Source organism: Trichosurus vulpecula, chromosome 7, assembly GCF_011100635.1.
Source record: "Trichosurus vulpecula isolate mTriVul1 chromosome 7, mTriVul1.pri, whole genome shotgun sequence".
Taxonomy (NCBI): Eukaryota; Metazoa; Chordata; class Mammalia; order Diprotodontia; family Phalangeridae; genus Trichosurus; species Trichosurus vulpecula.
In genome coordinates, this window is record NC_050579.1 from 141,255,152 (window position 1) to 141,278,749 (window position 23,598).

Sequence of the window (23,598 nt, forward strand, 5' to 3'; positions counted from 1 at the left end):
TAAACTAGTCTGGTGTTTTATCAGCAGAACCCATCAGCTAATACAAGTCAGTTCACTTTAAACCTTTTTTGTTTTTTGTTTAAATGAATATAGGTTTCAAAACTTAGCTGAATATCAGCCCTACAGAGCAGTTACTATTATAAACTAATGGAAATCTAGTATCAGTTGATTTGGGCTTTAATAGGTATTCCTTGCATAACAAGACGTATAAAGTTGTCCTCTAACACTTATTTTCAGAATCTTCTTACTTTGAAGTGTCAGATGTAGCATCCTCATTGGTTTCAGGAGTAACTGGAGCATTTTCTTCATCTACATTATCATCAGTGACATCATAAATAATGATGTCCTCTGAAATCTGCTCCCTTGGTTTTAAACCCTCTGTCCTACTATGTGGAACCTATGAAATTGGAAAAGAAAATATGTCTAAGAGCAAGGTTCCAATTTCTAAATCAACTACTGCACCAATAATTACAAACAAAAGTTCTATTACTGTGCAGTAAGAAATGACTGCGAGGAAAATTCAGAAAAACATGGGAAGATCTAGATAAGCTGATGTACAGTAAAGTGAACGTAACTAAGAAGACAATATGCACAGCTACAATAAGGTAATAACAATTTAAATAAAAAGATCACTAAAAATGAAGCCAGACTCTGAGTAACTAAAAAAACACTAATGGTCCCAGAGAACAGCAAATGAAACACACCTCCCTTCCTCATCTTGTAGAGAGGGGGCTAAATGTTTTATACTTTAACAAATTACTGTAAGAGGTATTTTTGCTTAATTGTTTTTATTATGAGAGGGTTCAGTTTGGTGGAAGGGGATTTCCAGAAATGACTGATTTAAAAAAGCAGTCAACAGTTTAGTTCAAAAGAACAGCAAATTGCATGGGCATTTTTTATGATGTGTGTTGAGGTGGCGAGGGGCTGGGAGTGATGGTTACCATTCTATGATTGAATGCAAAATCCCATTTAAAAAAATAATCAAGCACAGTCTGCCAGAAGAGGTAATGTAAATGAATGAGTAAATATCACTGGATGGTAGCACTAGAAAATTCCATTATACTTCTTATTACCACATATGCCAAAGTCAGGACCTGCATCTAAGTAGAACTATATTTAAGGACACTTCATTTTAATCTGTTAGAATTCCTAATATCTAATCTTAACCCATTTCATGTGGTCATTAGTGAACTAGAGGAATCATTCGAAATATTCTGTGGGTTACATTTTAAGCAATAATTCCAAGGAGTGTTTTTAAGCCACAGTTCAGTTTAAAGAAATGGAGTACCTGGCCCTCATGGAGTTCAGTTTCATGATGCTAACTAGCTAGTTTAAAAGTGACTACACTAGAAGATCTAACCTAAGGCATAAAAAGCATGAAACAGGTGTTTATTAGTTAAGCCTTAATTAAAAGAACTAAATGAGGAAACATTAAATAATACTGTTTTTTTAAAAGTACTCTATTATTACAGGATTTAAAAAGAAAAGTTACTTTGTGGTGGTGGTTACTGGCTGGTTCTTTGACAATCTGCTGAAATCGATTTGTCTTTGGAGACCCATTAGTATTTAAAAGTAGAGGCCTGAAAAATCAGAAGAAAAATTCATATATCTAGTTATAAAAGCACATAAAAAATAAGGGCTGAATTACTACACGTATCTATTGTTAAACAATAAAAAAAAAACTTTTGTGGCACTATAAAAAGATAATATTTTCCAAACAAATCAGTAGTGATTTAGTCAAATGTTTACAAAGCCACCATAAATCAAATTCAGGCAAAACTGTGGCTTTTAAAGGAATAATGCCAGAGCTTTCTTTTTTTCCCCTTTCTTTTTCATTTCTTCCTTTGTCCTTCTACCACACTTTTATCCTGAGAACGAAAAGGTAGCCAGCGGAAGTCATGGCTACAACCTTGTCCACTCTTGGCAACCAAGGTAAAAGAGAATGTAAATATCAGCGCTAAGCATAAACAGTAGAGGCAATAGGGATTGTTTTGTTATCTCCAACACAGGCTCTGCTTCCAGTACTCCACTGATTCTGGCTTTCTGCACCTATACAAATTTCATAGAAAATGCATTTTCCATCTGTTTCTTTCTCCATTTTGGGGAAGGAAGGTAGAGTTTTGGGGATCAGGTGAAGAGATGAATTTGCATTAATGCTTCAACTTATCCCAATACCAGGACAAAAACCAGGGAGCCACAGCAAGAGGAAGATACACTAATTAGTCTGGTAGGAAAAAACTGTGGTTCTCTAGGTGTGGTACAGGCATCCCCAGGGGGTCCCCAAGGTCAAAACTATTTTCATAATGATACTAATATATTTTAATCTCTAATATGGAAAATACTAATAGATGTAATCCGCATAAAAGCTCTTTGGAGGGAGGGGGTCCTCAATAATCTTTAAGAGTGTAGACTGCAAAGTTTGAGAGCCAGTGATAAAAAAAGGTAGTTGTTATTCACTCAGGTCTAAGATACCTTAGCTCCCACTCAGCAGTTTGTGGGTAAATTCCCATATTTGGAGTTAGTTACCTGTTTCCTCTCAGGACCTTATTATAAACAAGTAAACTTACCTTTTGCGTTTTAAACTCACAAGCTGGTTATTCTGAACCAATGTAACAATAAACTGGACAATCTAAAAAGGGGAGTAAGAGAGGATAGAAGAAAAAAAACCACTTAGATATCCTTGGGATTACAATGTCAATGAAATATTCTGCATAGGTGTATAAGCAAATATTCATAACTGCTGAAATTGCTAAGCAGACTAATCACTGAAAACATTCTATGAAACACCTGTCTTATTAAAACTGGGAAACATATTAACTCTCTTCTTGTTATACCGGTCCTTTTTGGTAAGCAATACACCAGCTGTGGGCTTCCACTTCAGGTAACTTTTTTCCCTTCTTACAATCAATCAATACAGTATCTTACACTTCAGCACTAAACACTAATACTAACCTTTTCTGAATAAAACTTATATTAAATATTACAACATAACCAACTCTTCTTGTCCTTGGTTTTCTTTCTTTTTTTGAAATCTTAAAATTCTTATATTATCAATCAACATTTACAAAATTTCTTCAGAAAAGAATATTTTCATTAAAATACTAAAAGGAATTGTTGTGAAGCCCATAACAGCAAAGGGTGATCTCTTTAAGATAAATGGCTTCACCATGAAAAATCAAATAACACCAAGAAAATGCAAAAGAACCACCACCACCATTAGTCATGTGCCTAAATTTGCATAATGATAAAATATACTGAAAATTTATTTTGACTCTATGTTCAAATTTGCATCTCTTACATGCTGTACACCTATTACCGCTGAATTAACCAAATACATGCCTTTAGTAAAGCACAGCCACAAACTTATTTTTAGCTGGAAGGACTCATACATAAGACCAGCGTGGTCCCAGCATATAAAAGGGTCTACTGTCTAAAGGTCCAATCCAATTTGTTCTTGAACAAAATAAAATTAACTTACTAGCATTCTTTTACTTAAGCTTTAATGCTGAGACATTAAGTGGTGGTACCACGTACACTTCTGAGTGTCACCACCATTCTCAGGTAAAATGAAGGATTTAGCCACCATATCCATTGCTATTGCACAGATTAAAAGTTTATCCTGATTAAGCATTTATAAAATGACCTATTAACAAATCATAAGCAACTAATTCTAAAACTGAGTCAGTTCTCTAAGATGATAACCGTACCTAAACTTTAGTAAAATGGACAAGAGATGCCTTGAAAACTACTCTGACAATCTATGTGAATAGAATGGCCATTACAGCTATGGTGAAGTGTTCTCTATTTAGTGAAGAGGTACTTAATCTCTGCCTTCATTTCCCAGTTTACATGCACCAATCCTCACCATACACCAACTGTTACAAGATTCAAATCAATATAGAACTAAGTGTGGCTAATTATAAACATGCACTAAACAATGGTAGTTTATAGCCACAGAAAACACACATTACCTTTCGAATTACTTGCTGCTGTTGTGTTTGTTTTGCCCGTAATTCTGCCACTTCCCTCCAAAGGGATTCATTTTCTCTGTCATTTAAAATAAAGGGACAACCAAAAAACTAAATGCCATTAGTTAAAATTATGACTGTATTACAGAATTTATTCACACTTTAATGTAAGCTTTTCAAGAGACTCGGAAGCCCTTAGCCTGGACAGCAGTATAGCAACGGCAGCTGTCTTTGGAACAAACCCAATGTTACACTTGATAGCTTCACACTGATAGAATCTGCTACCAATGGCAACAGGTATACAAACATACACTTGAAGTTCAGACCTGAATCCCTAGGGTCTCGTGTAATGATCCTTTCTTTTCCCCAGAAACTTGGTATATTACAATATGATTAAAATCTTGCATTGAATAACCAAGCAAATGAAAAAAAAAAGTTCTTAAGAGCATAAACATGCATAGATTAGAATCACAGAGACCTCATCTCTCTAAATCTCCCAGACTGGATGGGCAGTGGCCATTAATGGGCCTAAACCTACAATAATCATTGTAAAATCTTTGACTTGCTCCATTCCTAACATGGGCTGGTTCACCCCCAGGATTCACTACTTACAGAATGCAGGGCCTTTAGTTTCCTAAATACTTAAAGATCAAAATACTTTAAACCGGCATATCCAGGGACACAACCATCCTAGAACTTAGTTAACAGTAAACATTTTCTTTCTGTAACAATTTCTTACTGAAACTGTACTGCATCCTTCTTAGTGACAACAGCGACAAAGCTGATAGGGTATCAAAAAACTCATTTATATTAAATGTTTCAATTTCAACTTTCTTATAACTTGAAAGCCAAATTTCTTAACACAAACTAAGTATAGATGGGGACTAGTGGAAAATGTTGTATTAGCCAATAAAGCAGTTAAAAACTATTTTCAAGAATTATGTGTTGAAAACTGTAATACCTGACATTAATGAACCATGAAATCCAAGGTCAAGAGGTACCTCTGAGTCACCATATTCAACAGAGTTGTTACTGAATATGGGAAATAAAAGGAACTGGGAGAAATATATGTTTAAAGAGAAAACAGAATCAGATGGGTGGTAACCTATAAGGACAGAATGAAGTCTACATTTCAGACGTGCCCAGTGTCTTGATTTGTTTTGACTATATTTTTAAGAGAGAAGGGTCACTGAGAAGTAACGGTGATTTAAAAAAAACAAAATACTATCAATAAAGCATTTTAAAAGAAAGAAAATCAATTTAATTGACCTCTAAAACACAGAATAGGAACAGTCAAAGCAAGGCTAGGAATAACTGCCTTTTTTTTTTTGAGATCTTATCTTGCCCAAGTTGGAAGACCAGTAGCCACTAGAGGGCCTGAACCTCTGCTGATCAGCATGGAAGCTTTATAATGCTCTATTTCCAAGTTGAGCTGCTTCATCCCCAGGAATTACTACTTACACAGTGCATGGGTCTTTAGTTCCCTGCCTACTTAGGTGAAGAAGTTCCACAGAAATTTATTAGTAAGAGGCAAAGTATGCATTTTTATATGGGTTGAATTTTATCTCCCCACACACAAATTATCTGTGGGATGTTGGAAACAATGAAGACACCAGGTATTATGATAAGGTAAGTTTTTAAAATGGTACTTAAAGAGTTTAAGTAACATACATTTTTCCAAGCTAACATTAAAATAAGTATAAAGTAGGGCAGTTCTCTGGGGAGTGAGTACCATTTCATTCTGGGTGGCAAGGCCACATTATTAAGTTTTTGGGAAATCTTCAATCCTTCGCAACATAGGAAACAAATGGTATCTTAAATAGGATATCCACACATTTGAAAAAAAGATTATAATTATCCCTCTGCCTCTTTATGTGAAAACTACTCACATTAATTTTCTTAAAATGTTAATCCTCATATACTAATGATGTAACAGCAGGACATTTTTTACCTTTTTTCCTCAAGAACAGGAAAAGATTTGTACCAATTCATTTATCTGTTCATTCATCTCCCTCATGATTACCACCATGAAAATTCAAAGCTAAGGATGCAGTCTGTTAAAACCACATACCCACATGAAAAGTACCTCTTGAAACTTTATTTTACCTTTTCAAAGTAGAAAGCCTGGACTCTATGGTTTCTTGTTTGATTTGAACTTTTTGAGCACTACTTATGATTTTAGATAAGTCTTCCTGGCGAATTTTGGTTTCTTCTGGTTTTGAAGAGGAAACCTGCTCAAACAAAACAATGAAGAAGATAGATATAAATTCCAAACACCTGAATTCCAAGTCTTAGCATTTCTAGTTTAAAAAAAAAATACACTAACACAAAAACACTCACAGCTTAAGAAGGATATGCAAGGCTGAATAGATTGTCAAAGAACAAGCTGAACCATTTGGTTTCCCCAAAGATAAGAACAGGGCAGAGCTTCAAGAAAAAATGTCAAATGCAAAAAATTTCCAAATTATTATCTTATGATTCAAGGCAGGGGTTCTTAACCATTTTAATGTCATGGATCCCTTCAATGACTTGGCGACGCCTATGGACCGCCCCCTGCTTCAAATACTATATTAAATGCATGAAATAAAATCATTACAAAAGAACCCAATTATTGATTGGTATCAAAACAGTTATCAAAATATTTTAAAAAGTAGTTCACAGGCCCTCATTTAAGAACCCCAGGTCTAAGGATATTCTCTTTGAAAGAAACATCAAGGATTCCTTTTTCACCGTCTCTTATGGCTTTATTCCCAAATATTCTCCTGACCTCTCCATTTATTTAGTAAACCTATGCTGTAGTAATTACTCAACTGCATGCTATGCAATTTGTCTCCAGGGCATAGCACACTAACCTGTTTTTTTAATTGCTTAGCAAAAATACCTGTTATTTTAAAATATGTAAACGTTTTAGTAAACTAAATGAGATCCTAATATCAAAGATATCTTACAGACATTTATTTCTGTCCAGCACCACTTCTGCAACAAATAAAAATCTCTTCTACTTCAGGACTTTAAGGGTAAAGGGTTTTTTTTTTTCAAGCCTCCATATGATCTTCAATTGCTCAGAAAGGGCAGATGTTACAACCATGACATTTGCCTTTTATATAGAAAGATGATGGTGGTGGTTGTATTAAAATACTTTTAGGCTCCTAAAAGGGGAGGGAACAGATCACTCTGCACAATGCCTAGCATAGTACCATGTGTAATCAGACACTTAATATAAGCTTTATCATCCCAGCAAAGTATTAAGCTTAAACAGCAAGGAAAATAAAACCTAGCACCTACATTATTCAGTCACTAAAACGAATTAGATTAAGAAAACAAAAAACTAAACAGTAATTTACCTTTCTTTTAATATTCTCCAACAAGTCATCCTGGCCCTGTTTGAAGTATGGGTGCTGAAATTCAACTGGGCCATCTCGTTCTTGCTTTACAATACCAGAGTCAACATGAACTACTTTACGGAAGCCATCTAAAATAGAATTATACAACCAAGGAGACTGAGAAAAGTGAGCAAAATCCAAATTCAATCCTACTGCATTCAAAGGGTTTTCTTTTCCTTTACCAACCAGAGAAAAAACAAGAATCAATCTACATTCCCCACCCCAAACCAAAAGCTCTCTAGACTTACACATATTTAGCTGCCTCACAAAGCTCGCCATGTTGTTGTGCTTGAAGTATTTGGGAAGAATCTCTTTTGCAAACCTCTGTTCATCCAACACCAGGAAGCTCTGGCCATTCTAAAATGAATACAAATGTCTATTAAGGAAGACCCCTTGCCTTATGTGTCCACACCATTAGGTCAGACCATGCAGAGTCCAGTACAGTATTCTTTGGCAACAGCACAGGTTAGAAGGCGCACAGCAATCTTCCTTACTTCAATATTTTCAAAGATCTCTGATTTTCTCTGTGGGAACATCTCTTTCCTACTCCCTTCATTAACACAGATGGGAGCTTCTCTACAACTTAGAAGATGGTCCCTGAGTTACTGTGACCAAAAAATCCACCACCCAGAAATGTGGTGACCAGCCTTTCTAATTTAGTTAAAACAACAGAAATATTATCTGCCACTTAGTCCATACTCAAAGCCTTTCTACCTGAGTTGGACATGCTGGAATTTTGCACTCTGGTATCATACTGTCTGAGAATCCAGGTCACTTGCAGGATACAATAAGGCATACAATTGAAGACACAATAATCAGGATACAGTAAGAAGTATAAGCTTCCACTACATTTATTCTAAATTTGTCTCCCCCCCCCAAGTTTTAGTTTTAATACCCTAGAATTTGGTGAAATTGTACTATTCATCATTTTAATATTTGCAAACATATCTGTTCTCTCAGTCTCTGACTTTCCAGACTGAAGAATCTGACAGAAAAGCCTCCATTCCCTAGGTGGAGGCACTGTGGCATAATGCAAAAAACACTGACTTGGAAGATAAAGAACTTCCTTTCAAAACCTACTCCTTTTGCTTATTACCTGAATGACTGGGAGCAAGTCATTAATTTCCCTGGGACTCCTCAGTATAATAAGGGAACTAGACTAGATGACTACCAAAGTTCCTTCTCTATGTACATTTAAGATTCTAAGAAACCCTTGAACATTCTACATTGCCATCACTGGATTTTTAATCATTTGTTGCATTTTTAAGGAGAAACTAGTAAAAGTACACAACCAGTTTTTAACATGTTAAGGATGAAGCAGGATGCTTTGTTTCCACTACCCAAATTAAGTCAAATATTTTGTTGACCTGATCAATTCAGGACACATGGCCAACGTATTTGAAATGGATTCTGATTTCCTAGATCAGTGTTTAGCAAAGGATGGACTCTAAGTTCTAAGTTTAGTATATGTAGATAATTTTCCCTTAAATTCACTAACTAGAAGTTGTGGAAGATCAAGTTTATGGCTAATTTTCTTCCCCTCTACACAGCTTCTCAAGGTTTTCCTATAATTTATGCCCACTACCTTTGCATTTCACTATCAGGAAGGGCTTACTGTTCTCTACAAACTTGAGATTTTATCATACACTGCTTGAAACCAAATTATTAAAAGTCTATTAATAGTAAGTCATAACCACAATAATAATTTGGTTTCAACACTAATCCTACATAGAAGGACCTCCACTATTATACTTGGTCACTCAGGAGTGAGAATTTGTTTTTACTTTTTGTATGTTCTTAAACTAGTTTCTATAGGCTAACAAAATAGTCCATCCAATCCCAAGCTTATCTATTGGTGGAGAATAAAGACTTTAAAAGTCTAATCAGATTATATCCATCCCTTGGTTCCACTTTATTCAAAGCATGTTTACCCAAAAAATTTGAACATGCTTAAGGCAATTGAGGGATCCAGGCTCTAGGTTCATTTTATTTTGTTGTACTTCTAGAGAGACTGACATTATAGCTAAGGATTGTGGGTAACTTAGATGCAGAGAGATTTTCTTTCCCAGAGGATACTGCTGCCTCTAGGCAGAACAATGAAAAACTGCTACCTCAATCAACTGTAATAATCAATTATATGTTAATATTTTACTTTTCTCAGAATATTAAAAAACCTCCCACCTGGCCACCTAACCCGATTCTTTCATCTTCAATCTCCTACATTTTTATCACTCATTTAATTGAGGGGAGGGAGAGTTTCACAAGATTATATAAGTTTGTTCAGCTGTCCTCAGCTCAGATGAAGAGTTTAGGTATGATGTCCAGTTAGTATTTTGGCTCTTATACTTGCTCAGGAAAATTAAAATACCTTGAGTAAGCAATATTGAGTTAATTCGACACTTTTCCAGTCTTCTTACACTGAGTACTCCCCTCCACACACCCTATGATCCAGGGACATTGGCCTTTCTGTTGTTCCTCCAACCCTTCTCCTTAACTCCTGACTCCATGCCTTTTCAGTGGCTGTCCTCCAGGTTTGGAACATTCTCTCCTCCATCACCTCTGCTTCTTGGCTTCCTTCAAGACAGCTCAAATCTCACCTTCTCCAAGAAATCTATAGTCTTTCTCATTGCTAATGCTTTTGCTTTGAGATTAACTCCCACTTATACTGTGTATGTATCTTGTATGAACATAAACTGTTTGCACATTATCTCTCCCATTAGAATGTGAGCTCCTTTGATGACAGGGATTGTCTTTGCTCTCCTTTATATTCCTAGTGCGGGGGGGGGGGGGGGGGGGGGCATCTCTAGTCATCCTGGTTTATATCTTGCCACTGGACCCAGGTGGCTCTAGAGGAGAAAGTAAAGCTGGTAACTTTGCATAGCCCTCCCTGACTTAAATCCAATTCACTTGCAAGTCATGGTATCACCTTCCTGATGTCACCAGACTCTTTGAGAATGACGGTCTAACAACAACAACAAACATTCCCAGCACTTAACACAATGCGTGGCAAATAGAAAACAACAATGCTTGTTGAAGATAAGGTTCAGTCTCTTTTGGCCCACCTGATTTACGCTATAGCTTACTCTAACCTCCCACAAGTGGCTGCTTTTCTATCCTTGGGTCATAAATAGTCACAAATACTGGTAGCTCAAGGACTTCTCTGTCATTGCAAATGAAATTCTACTACTGATGTGGAAAGTGAGAAGGAAACATAAAATTACTACTAATGAACTATAACACTGGATCTTAAATTATTAAGGCTGGCAGGATCTAAAATCACAGGATATACTCATCTCTATGTGATCTTTCTAGCCTGAACATGAAGAGATTTAGGAGAAGATATATTTACTTATTGTTGCTAAACCTGAAAGCATAGAACAAATGCTTTTCACATATTTCTCCCTCCCATCTGCCTCCATTTTCTAGTCCCCTTTCATCTAAATGGTCTGAGACGAGAGAGCAAAGGGTAAAGAGCTCGATATGTTTTTGTGTTTATATTGTGCTGGAAGACTGGGTGAAGTAGGTGCTCTACCAAGATATTTTCCCCTACTAAGGTGAATGGAAGACCAAAAAGTCAGAGGAAGAACTAGGGTGCTGGCTGTGTGACTGTGAAGATGGGAACTTACAGAAGAGAAAAAGTATAAAGAGAGAAAGGCAAGATATGGTTTAGTGATTAGACTGGGTTAAAGGAAAGCAAGGGGTAAAGATCATGATGAACCTATAAATCTCTGAGATGAAAGAATGGTTGTGCCTTCAGCCAAGGGAAGTTTGGAAGAAGGGAAGGTTTTGGAGGGAATGGTAACGAGTTCAGTTTTGCACATGTTGAGCTTGAGATGTTTCCAGCACATACAGTTTGAAATGTATAATAGGAGACTTCCAGAAAGTTCCTGCCTGAGTAGGAATCAGCCATCTAGCTTCCACAGGCCTACTCCATTAAGACGATGAAATCTGCACCACATCCAATAATAATCAAGAAATCCAATAAAAATCTACATTAAGTGACTCCTTCCACCTCCGAACTACACAAAAAAAACTTCCAGAAGCTTGAGGGCAACAGGAAAGAGGGAAACCTGCAAAATCAGCACTGAGACCAAAGACTAGTAAGATGTATAGCTCTGTATCTGAAGGCAGCAAGAGTGGAATTCCCTAAGAAAGCCTCAGGGTTTTTAGATAGCTCCAGAGCCAGGTACTTGAAAGTGCCAAGTCGTGGCAGTGGGCAGCAACATACACACACAGTATTGCAGTTCTCAAACCAGGACAACTCAATCTCAGACAACTCTGAGGTCTCTAACATTACGGTCTGAGACAGCTGTTTAGACCCAGAGTCCTGAAACTCAAAGAACTAGGGGAGCCTAACAGGATGATATCAATCAAAGCTAACCCCCCTCCCCACACACACACTCCAAAGCTCACTAGGTAGAACCTGGCCCTGGCACAAAACTCCAATTCAGGAACCACAGCCAAATACATGAGTAAATAAAAGAGACCAAAAATTCTATAGATCTGTATCAGGGCTGTCCAACCTTAGGTTTTTATTGAAACTACTGACAGTTTATTTTGATTTGCCATTTTAGCGAGAGCTCTGCATTTACTAAAGCATTTATGTAAATTTCTATGCTTGTAGACCTGCCACATAAATCGCACTATGTGCTGCATTTTGGACAGCCTTGATCTAGATGATCCCGCAAAAGGAGAGTAAACTCTGTAACAACTGTAAGCAGAGACCCAAAGGGGAAAAAAATGGACTTTCCACAAGGTCTACGTGAAGACCTAGAAGAAAAGCATGAGAAAAAGAAATTAAACAAAAGCTCCAGAAGACAGAATTATTAGGAACTTAGAAATGCTAAACTATACCCAAGTAACAGACTCCCTGAAAACTTAAATAGACCAAATTTAACGACTCCATGACACTGAAATAAATATTAGAACAGAATGAAAAAATGAAAAAAAATCTAGAAAATATAACATAGATGTTATTAAAAACAACCAACCTGGAAAGCAGGTCAAGGAAAGATAATTTAAGAATTACTGGACTCCCTGAAAACCATGATGAAGTTTAAAAAAAAGAGTTGGATATTATATTTCAAGAATTCATAAATTAAAACAGCCCAGATCCATTAAGTGCCAGAGAGCAAAGAAAAGATAGAACTCATCAATTCATTTAAAGAAAAAAAAGGCTTTAAGACTGTCATAGTCCAAATCTGGCACATGTATATTTAAGAAAAAATCTTTAGGTATTCAGAAAGCAGCAATTCAAGTAACGAAGCACCACTATCACACAGATCTGGTGGCTTTTACTACTGCATTTTGTGTGTAAGAAAAAAAAAAGGATCATAACTACACCTGCAACCTATCTGTACCCCTCACTCTAATAATCTTGGATTTCCTGGTAAAATCATCTCTGCTTCATTTGGGTAGTGGGAGTGGAGTTGGAGGGAAAATATTCATTACTTTTTATCTCGTCTAACATTAAAAATATATCATTCAGTTTGGCTAGGGATACGGAAATGTACTATAACTTGGCTTGATCCTAAAATTACCATGCTGGTATAGAAATGTGTAGGCCAGGGAAAAAACCTAAACAGCAAATATCTGGAGTGAAACTCAGGGGGAAGCAGTTAGAGAAAGTGTCTAAAAAGTAAAAGAAGGATATGCCAACTCATGATAGGGGTGACTCTACAGTCTATGCTCCATATAAATCAACGAATCTTAATTCTGCTTGCCTTCTAAAATGCCCTCCACCAAACACTAAAATATCAAATAGCCAAAGTATTAAAAAAGATTCGTATTTGAATGATACTTTTATTATTATTTTCTTTTGGAGGCAATTAGGGTTAAGTGACTTGCCCAGGGTCACACAGCTACTAAGGTCAAATTTGAACTCAGATCCTCCTGACTCCAGGGCCATGCCAACTATCCACCATGCCAACTAGCTGCCCTGATAGTTTTATTACTAAGAAAAATTAGGATGGGCAGTCATACCCTATTACTAAAGCCAGGGACCGACTTTTAACAGCTCTGCATTAATTCTACCTGTACAATGGGCACCTTGCAGAAAAATTACTGAATTTCTACCATACTTTGCTTCATTAGGATGGTTGGAAGAAAAATGCTCAAGTCACTTTGTAATCCTAAACCCTTAATAGTAAGGGATGATAACCATATGAATAATTCAGTAAGATTCTAGAGCTAACAATCTGATAGTCACTATGTGATAATCACTTACTATGTAAGTGAGGCTGACATAAAAAATTATTTATTCGATGTATAAATTAATGTTGAGTAAGGTTAAACATAATGAAATCAAACCAAGAGTGATTTCTTAAAGTTTACTTTAGAACGATATGACAAATAGATGGAGAGATAAAATGCTTTTTAAAGGGGCCATTTAAATAAGTATTGCTTTGAGCATAAATGTTACCATCACTTTGCAAAAGATTTGGTCATCATCAAAGGAATGTGCCCAGACTGACCGCCCCTCCCCTTCCTACTTTACCCCAAGCTATTTTTGCTCAATAAACTTGTCTTAGCAACTGGTTGGTTACAAATTTTCAGACATGGCTCTAGGAAGCTAGGAATAAGCCAGCTTTGGAACAGTTTTCTACCACAAAGTCTATGCTGTTTGTTTCCTTAAGTACTAAGAAAAGCTATCTTATTATTTGTAACAGAGTAGAAGAAACACACAAAGGTATGATTAGATTTCCAATTAAAGTTTAGGATGGATAAAAGACATTTTCCACAACAAGTATAAAAGCTTTTTGAATGAATGATTATCTGATTCCAAAAACAGCTGCTAGTTCTAAAAAGGCCTTAATAAGATTTTCACTCAGCACAAACGCTGAGCTGCCTCAACACTAAACAGAGCAAACAAGCATGAAGGGAACCAGAAACACATAACAAGCAACAGCACCCTCAAACGGCAATTTTTAAAATGTGCTAGTGTCTTGTTTTTGCTTTTCTAGCTATCATTAGCTAAGTAAAGTTTTCTTGCTAAGTGCTAACAGTGGTAACACAATGTTCTAGTTAGCATATGGAGGATAAAAAGAAATGGGAACTAAGCATGACTGAGTTTTTATTTTCACCCCTTCAGGAGCCTTGTGCAAGTTTCAACCTGTCTTGTGTTCCTATTTGAAAATAAGGATTATGATGAACGATCATTTTCCATAACTAATTTAAACAGTCGGGTTATACTTTTCAAGACTATAGTCTTAAGTATCCAATTGTGTCACCTGACAAAGAATTTACATATAACAATACCATGGTACAAAACTTAACTTTTTCTCCATTTAAAGGGATATTCTGAGATGAAGGTTCCATGTCCATTTTCCAGTTTCTATCACTAAGAGTATTAATGGCTTAATGACATATAATATTAACAGCCAGGGTATCAGTATGGGGTAGTCCCATTTTAGATAAACTCAAGACATAAGTACATGTCCTCATTTCATTCAACCCAGGCAAAAATCCTTAAAAAGACAAATGTTGGTAAATGTTTGCAAGTTCACAGTTAGAAAAAAAAAAGATAAGTCAATGCCCTTACAGTTTGAATAAATATCAAGAGTGTTTAAGATGGCTGATATCCAACAGAAATATCATCAGCATTCTTATGCTCTCAGAGCAATTTTAGAAGGGCTCATCGGTACTATTCCCTACCCAGCAAACCACACTTCAGTGAACCTCTCCCAAACGGTAATAAGTGTTTACTACCAGTTGGCCTAAACCTAGAGCTGTATTCCTAAGAAAGTTATCAGAACAGTAACACTGCTTTCTGAGTCGTAGAAATATATGATGTTAAAGGCATCTAAAAAGCACAGTGGCTACAAGTCCTGGACTAGGAGTTTAAATAGTCTCCAGACATGTACTAGCTGTGTGGCCCTGGATAAGCCACTTGTGTTTGCCTCCATTTTTCCTCACCTGTAAAATGAAGATAATAACACCTACTTTGCAAGATTGTTTTGAGGACCAAATGATATCATATCTGTACAGTGCCTGACATATAGCAGGCATCATAGAAATGCTTATTACTTTTCCCTAAAGAAATACCTTAACTACTACAATAATTTTCTCTTTGGCTTCCTGCCTCCAGTCTCCCTTTTCCAACTCACCCTAGGGTTACCTGATTTATCTTTTCTATTTTCAGCATGTTACTCTACCTTGTTCCTAACGTCCCCATCCAGAAATTATTTTGTGTATACACTACTTACATGTGTACATATTGTCTCCCTCATAGAGTAAGAAGCTCCTTGAGAACAGAGGATGTTTCATTTTTGTCCACTATTCTTAGAAAAGCAGCTTAATAAATGCATGTTGATTGTTTGCTCAGTCTTCAAAGTCTACTACCTAGCTTATAGAATAAATCCTAACCTAACCTGGCATTCATGAGCTCTCCAATCTAGCCCCAAATCATCCTTTCACATTCTGTCAGGTTAGATATTTGTATAGAACTTCCTGTTAGAGGGTCTGCTTGTTACCCAGCTTTGTAAATGTGATTCCAATGCCTACTTTTCTCCATCTTGTTTATAACACTTCCCACATACACAGAAACTTTGAACCCCTCCGGTGACTGAGGACTCACTATGACTCCTGAGGCAGTCCATTTTACTTCTGGAATATTTTAAGTTTTCACTCAGGCTGAGGAGAAATATGCTTTTCTGTAGTCTGTACACTGAGCAGCTCAAGAAGAGACGTTAATTTTCCCAGGAAATCAGTATACAGTTTAAGGTATGTATATTTTTACTATTGTCTTGTCCAACTCTTTGTGACCCCATTTAGCAAAAATACTACAGTGGTTTGCCTTTTCCTTCTGCAGCTTATTAGACAAATGAGAAAATGAGGCAAACAGGGTTAAGTGACTTGTCCAGGGTCACACAGCTACTGTCTGAGGCCAGATATGAACTCAAGAAGATGAGTTTTCCTGACTTCTGGCACTCTATCCACTGCACCATCTAGCAAATTGTGAATAGGTTGTAATTCTGCCAAAGTGCCTACCAAAAGCACACAAATGAAATTTTAAAGACAGAAGAAATCTTTGGGAAAGGGATTATCTGGATTACAAGGAAAAAAAATTAAATGAAGGTTCTATAAGATTCTGATGCTAACAACAGCTTCTATTTAAAATATTAAATAATAATTATTAACATACTTACAACGTAAGGAAATTTTTCCAATATGATAAAAAGCTTTATTCCCTCTATTTTGGCCCAGCTTGCTTTTCAGATTGGCTGATCTGCACTTATGAGTTCTATCGACATATTTCAAGTCCAAGAGCTGTTGTTGCCAAGTGAGTTGGGTGTTTTTTTTGGTCATCATGGTTCATTTTAATTTTTAAATTCTGAGCTTAAATACCAAATAAAATGAAAAACTAGAAAATGAGTGTTCATAAAACCAAGAATCTCTATTACATACAGTTTGCCTTTCAAGTACATAGTAAGTTCTACATTGAACGTTCAAAGTTGTTCTGAAATTGTGTTTCTGGCCTTCATTCTTCTTTCTTTTGTGAATTATAAAAAATGCTCAAATGCTCTCTTTTCTTTTCTTGGAGTGGAAGAGGACAGCAAAACAATCAGCCTTCTTTTCCCTTACTCCCCCTTCCCCAATATAAACAAAAACTCTGAATACTCATATATTCTAATCTCTTCTTGCACAGATAAGGAAAATGAGGGGCAGTGTAGAAAGTAACTTGTTGCAAGACAGGTCAGTGGCAGAGCTGGAATCCAATTTGGTTCTTCTGATTCTCCCTATTATATCAAATGTCTCAATGACAACAAAAATCTCCAAATAGTAAGTAACAACATAATAATCAGAGGCAACCTAGTGGCCCAGTAAACAGAAAGCAGATCTTCAGTCTTTAAGAAACCTTGAGATTTTGATTCAATAAACTGCTCCTGCTCAAGACTTCATGTGAAAACATTTTAAATTTTCAGACATTTTAAGGAAAAAAATACTAAGACAATAATTTTATAGATGGAACAATAAGTTTGAATGTTAAGAAATTATGAAGATATTTGATATGAGGATATTTGGGTAATCATTCAACATTTAGACTGCCAAAATATTTTTCCAAATGGGGATAAAGAGCAATAAATAGCTACCAAAAAATGATACATTATTTTCATGTTACCACTACATACTAGAAGCACTACTTTTTCTAGTTCTAATACCACATAACCTTGAGAAGTTCACTTAATCTCTGTTTCCTCATCTTTAAAATGAAGAGATCCTAACAGGATTTGCTGCTGTAAAGAATTCTGTGCTCTTAAGAGGTAGGTAAGGACAATCATCCTAATATCCATTTTGTCAGCAAAAAAAAAAAAAAAAAAAAGTTGGACAGGAAGACTAAATTATATGCTTTTTACAAGCATTTATCAAGGGCCTACTTTGTGCTGCTACCACAGAGGATAGAAAGATAAGAAGAAAAAAAGAAAAGAACTCAAAATGCTCGCCCTCAAGGAGCTTCGATGGGAGACATAAACTGCCGTAGTGGGAGGGGTGAAGAAGAGCAGTCCGGACAGGATTCATTCACACAGTATAGGAGGTGATAGCTGAAGCGAGCTTTGAAAAAGCTAGGGATTCTAAGAGACAAGAGAGAAGAGAGTGTATTCCAAACAGTGAAAGCCTATGCAAAAGCAGGGAAAATATTGCCCTACAGAATATGTGAAGAGGAATAATGTGCAAATAAGCCTGGAAAATAGGCCTGATGTCAGATTAAGTGTTAATAAAAGCCAAACAGAAAGAAAATTTATTTGACATAGAAGCAGTAAGAAGCCTCTAGTGCTTTTGGAACAGCAGAGCAACACGGTCATAGAATCACAAACTTGGAGCTGGAAGGGTCTACAAAGGCCCTCTAGTTCTCCCAACTCCTCATTTTACAGAAGAGCCCCGTAAGAGTAAAATCATTTGCTGATCATTTGCTGAAAATCACAGTCAGGAAGAAAGCTAATATTTGAAACCAGGTCCTCTGACTCCAAATCCACTGTACCACTGCCTTCCAGACCATCACTCTGGCAGCTACAGCCAGATATACTGAAGAGGGGAAAAACTTGAGGCTGGGAGACCAATTAGGAAACTTCTAATTGAGGGATACCCGAACTAGAGTGGTGCTCTTAGAGGAATGGAAAGAAGGGAATGGATTCAAGAGATGTAAAGGCAGACCTGAGGAGACCTGGCAAGTAATTGGCTAGGTGGAAGAAAGTTGAGTCAGGAGTCTGGGATAACGCCTATACTGTAAACACGGGTGACTAGAAGTAATGCCCTGAACAGAAGTGAGTAAAAAAGGGAGAAGTTTAGAGAAAAAAGAAGGAAACAAGCATTTATAAAGCACAGATTATGTGCAGGCTCTATTCTATGCTAAACGCTTTACAAAATTAATTTAATAATGAATTGTATTTTGTATGTTCAGTTTGAGATGACTACGAAGCAGAAGTGAGCAACGTCCAATAGGCAAGGAGAAAATGTATGGATCCAAAACCTAAGGCTGTAGAATGACATAGACAAATGCTAACTGAATCAACGGTATCTACTAAGATCACTGAGCGAGAGATACAGAAAGAGAGAAGGCAAGCGACAGAGCCTTCCTGAGTACCACACTTAAGGGGCAGAACATGAGTGGTGATCTAACAAAGGATAATAAAGAGGGCCACAGAGGCAGAACTAAAACAGAAGGGTCACGAAAACACAGAGATGAGTCAAGGATTTTGTAGAATACTGAAAAGAGGTCAAAGAAATGGCCATTAGATTTTTTTACTGTCGCAAGGTCACTTAGTCACTAAACAGATACTTACTGAGAGTCTATTATGTGAAAAGCATTAAGGTAGGTTTACAGGGAATACAAAGATATGACCCCTATAAGAGATTAAGGAAAAAAAGAATTTAGTCTGGAATCTAGTTCCCTTCATGGCTCAGCTTAAGTGCCACCTCCTAGAAGCCCTCTTTTCCAATTTCCCCAGTTGTGGGCTCTCCTCACCACCCAAAATTACTATGTATAAATTTTCTATTCACTTATTTATGTACCTGTTTTTCCCCACAGAACAAAAGCATGCTGGGACTGGGAGAGTTTCATTTCTGTCCTCATACCTCCAGTGTATGGCCTACAGTATGCCCTTAATAAATGTTTACTGGATTGAATTGAATTCTGGATCTCTTTCCAAACATGAGCACATACTGTTCCCTTTTCTTGGTCTTGGCTACCATTCTCCCAAACAGCAGCATCAGTTCAAGACTAGTTGTCAAGTGAGATATCAATGCCAGTTCAACACTGGTAGCTTGAATGGTATTAAACTTGTACCTGGTACGGTATAATGGAAAGGAGGACTACACTAAACACAGAGACTAAACATAGGTGCTAGTTCCATCTATGCCTAATTGTGGGACAAGTGGCATTTTTATAGCAAAAGCATTAGATATGCAATTATAGAATCTGGATTAAGATCCATGTTCTCCTATTTAATAAATGTGAAATTGTGGGCAAGTCACTTAACTGACTAACCTATTTTGACCTTAATTTTCTAGTTATGTTATGAAGGGACTGGACTAGATGACCTTTAAAATTCCTTCCAGTTCTACATCATACCATCTTAAGTCATTCAACTTTTCAGGGCTTCAATTTATTCATCTGCAAAATAAACAAGGTGGACTAGAAGATCTTTAAGGTTTACTTCTACCTCCAAAATGCTGATTCAATCATTCTTCTCCACCCCAATTTAAATTGACTATTCCTTCACAGAAAGCAATCAGAGGACTTAATGTACTAATATAAAATGATGGTTCTGAAAGGATTTGTTTATTTAGCATTTTATGATGACCTTTAAGGACTATAAACTATTCAACAACACAACAAATATTTAAGTACAGATTTTTCTTGTGATGGGTGAAAATACAAAAAAAGTCAGTCTCACCTTAAAGATCTTACAATCTAATAAGATATAGAAATGAATAACTACAATATAAAAGAGAACCTAAGTGCAGAGGAGGAATAAGAACAAAGGGCTGAGAGGCTATATATGAGGCATTTTGGGACAATGAAGAGAGCACTGGATCAGCAATCAAAACTCCCGGACTGGAATTCTGCCTCTGCCACTTAGTATCTCTGTGATTTTGAGCAAGACATTTAAATGAGGCTTCAGTCTCCCCAGCTGTAAAATGTAAGGGGGTTGGGAGAGTTGACAAGATAACTTTTAAGGTTTCTTCCATCTTCAGATCCATAAACTCTGTGAAAGGGAACATTATTTTTGAAGCAGTTGCATCAAAACAGGGACTTAACCCTTCCATTGAGTAACTACATCTAATAATGATCTGGTATTCATTTCCCTAAGGCCTCTGTGTCTGTCTTTAGTTGGTATCGGATTAATGAGCTACACTATTTATATAGGTTTTAAGGTTTGCAAAGTACTTTACATATATTAACTTATTCAATGCAACTAAGTGATGAAATAGATGGTACTGGGACTGGAGCCAGAAGACTTGAGCTTAAATCCTACTTCAGGAACTTACTAGCTAAATGACCCTGGGCAAGTCACTTAAACTGTGTGCCTCAGTTTCCTCCACTGTAAAATAGGGATACTAGCAACTACACCTCCTGAAGAGTTGCTGTGAAGAGTAAAGAAAACATGTGTAAAGCTTTTCACAGTATCGGCAGACAGTAGACACTACATAATTGCTTTTTTCCTTTCTCCCCGTCATTTAAGTCTCACAGCATCACTAAGTCTCACAGCGTAAGTAACATGATGCCATTTTATAAGATCAGAAAACAAGAAGCTAAATAGGTTTGCCTAGGGTCACTCAAAATTCGTAGTGTCAACAACTGAATTCGAACCCGGGCCTCTCCAAATGTCAAGTGCAGTCCTTCCTTTCCATTACACAAGGCTTCCTTCAAACTGGAAGGGATCCCGGAGATCGGCTAGTCAAATACTGTCATTTCCCTGAAGAGAAAACTGAGGCCACAGAAGGTTAAACGATTTGCCTAAAGTAATCGAACCAATTAAAGGCAGGCGGGGAAAGAGCACTAGAGTTAGAGGACACGGGTTCAAATCCCGACTCCAATACTCCTTGTGTGACCTTGGGGAAGTCTAGGTCTCTCAATTCTCTGCCCACTGTGGCTCTTTCCATTACATCACTCTGCTGGGTCACTGATTTATGAAATTCCCTCATCTGTTCTAAGTCCATCGCTTAATTACGGCCTACCTTGATAAAGCTTAGAATCATTAAAACACCTACACACACACACAACCTGTGAGGTGGTCCCAAAGCTAGAATTAATTTTCCTTTTTCTGGCCAATAATTTGATTTTTACAGTCAAATATCATGCGGCTATTAAGATCGGCATACTTCTCTACTGTCCACGTCCACCCCCACCCCCCTCCACGCCTATCTCCATAACCATCCCGGACGCAAACGGTTTTTTTCTTTTTTAAATGAGAAAGGGGCGTGTAGTGATAGACTTCTTTGGAAAGATGGCAGTGTGAAAGATCTCAGGGGGAGGAAAACTGCAGAACCCCGGGATCTGGGCCCGCCCCCCTCCCCCCATCCCAGGAACGGGAGGATGAAGGAGGAGGAAGCCGTCCACAGCGCCGCTCTAGACACCGGCCCTCCTCGCGGCGGGGGTGGGGGGTGGGGGGTGGTGATGGTGGTCTGTGTATGTCGCGCCCCGCCCCCCACCCCCCGCCCAAGGCTAGCCAGAGAAGGCCGGCGCTACCCTCGCAGCTGATCGGGCCCGGAAGGCAGCAGGTGCGTGCCCAGATCCGGGAGCCGCGGCCCCCTCCTCGCCTCCCCCTCCCAGGTGCTGGCGTGCAGAAGAGGCCGCTCGGCAGGGAGGCGCTGAGCGGGTAGTCCGGAGCAGCGTCCCACGTTCCCAACGCATGTTCTCCCCGGGCCGCCAGAAAGAACAATACCGGGGGAAATCAAGGGGAGGGAGGGGGGACCCGTCTCTCGGGAGCGCCCGCAAGGGGATGGGGGGGGATTGATGCGACATGCTCCCCTCCACCCCCGGCAGGGGATCGGGGGCGGGGAAGGCGGTGCATTAGGGGAAGGGGAACGGAGGAAGTCTGAGGCCGCCGGCCGCAGTACCTGGCTCCAGGTGATGAACTCGTTGGTGTGGGCCTCCTCCACCAGCGTCCAGAGCTTACTGAGGAAAGCCGGTACGTTCGAACTCTGCTTCATTGTTCAACTCCGGGGGATTCTGAAATCTGTACTCGAACGCGGTGGCTCTGGCCGCACGGAGAGTGGAGGAGGAGGCAGCAACTACCCCCCCCCCCAAGAGCACCCACAACGCAGGCGCGCCACCAGGAGTGCCAGCGCCCCCGCCCCCCTCCGGGCCCCTCCTCCCCACCCCAAACTCGCGAGTAGTTCGGAAGGGCACTGCGACTACGCAGGACCGCCGGGGCAGGCCACACGTGATGGACGTCTCTCCGGGCCCCGCCCTCGCTTGTCATTCCTATTCTTAGCCAATCAGTTGCCAGGACTCTTTGTTTGGGGGGAAAGGATTGGGCCCTGGGGATGAAGAAGGCGGTCCCTTCTTCCTCCCTCTTTATATAATGCCTCTCCCAAACGAAACCTTTTTTCTTCAGCGTTCGACACGTGCTGGTTTATAACGGGGTAACGGCGGAGAATCTCCGGAGCTTTAGCCCGGGGTTCTGGAGTTTAGGGAAGCTTCAGTTGGGGCGGGGCCGGCAGAAAAAAACAACAAAACAATGAAAAAGAGTGAATAATAACAATATAGAGCTCAAATGGAAAGGAGAAGAATTAGCTTCCCAGGCTCCTGCAGAGTGTGTTAGGTGACGCTCTGAAATTAAGTTAGCTTTAAATATACAGAAACCTAAAAGCTGTTGTTTCAGACGAAGTAGAAAACAGTGAAGACTTTATTCTTTTTGACATCTATACAGGAAGAGTTTGAAAAAGTAAAAAAAAAAACTGCTTTTAAATCCCAACTAAAATCTCACCTCCATCGGGAAGGCTTCCTCAACCCCACTGCTTCTAGTGCCTTCCCTGTTAATAATTTTCTATTTATCCTATTGCTTGTTTTGTGTATGTTTATTAGCTTGTCTCTCCCCTCCCCCTTCCCCCAGGTCATAGATCGTAAACTCCTTGGGTGCTGGGGCTGTCTTGTCTCTTAGCTTTCCCACAGCTTAGCTTGGTGCCTGGCGTCAGTAGGTGCTTAATAAATGTTTCTTGAATGAAAAGCTTTGGCCATTTAAACTATTTGCAGAATCGTAAGTGAGAGCCTCAGACCCCCTTCATTTTACAGGATTTGTTCC

General features: G+C 38.4%; 1 protein-coding gene across 3 annotated transcripts in view; it reads right to left on the reverse strand.

Moving 5' to 3' along the window:
* The window catches only part of HSF2 (heat shock transcription factor 2), a 45,955-nt gene extending 23,176 nt beyond the window's left edge, over window positions 1-22,779 (reverse strand). The window contains exons 1-8 of one of the 3 annotated variants that reach the window (XM_036768856.1): window positions 22,412-22,779; window positions 7,600-7,708; window positions 7,313-7,440; window positions 6,075-6,199; window positions 3,972-4,047; window positions 2,568-2,629; window positions 1,493-1,580; window positions 249-397 (exon numbers count right to left, since the gene is read on the reverse strand). In XM_036768856.1, the coding sequence (XP_036624751.1) occupies window positions 249-397; window positions 1,493-1,580; window positions 2,568-2,629; window positions 3,972-4,047; window positions 6,075-6,199; window positions 7,313-7,440; window positions 7,600-7,708; window positions 22,412-22,504 (830 nt within the window). In that variant the 5' untranslated portion in view covers window positions 22,505-22,779. The remainder of the gene's footprint in view (window positions 1-248; window positions 398-1,492; window positions 1,581-2,567; window positions 2,630-3,971; window positions 4,048-6,074; window positions 6,200-7,312; window positions 7,441-7,599; window positions 7,709-22,411) is intronic. The other 2 variants (XM_036768857.1, XM_036768858.1) reach the window with 2 other exon arrangements.
* Window positions 22,780-23,598: the final 819 nt, after the last annotated feature.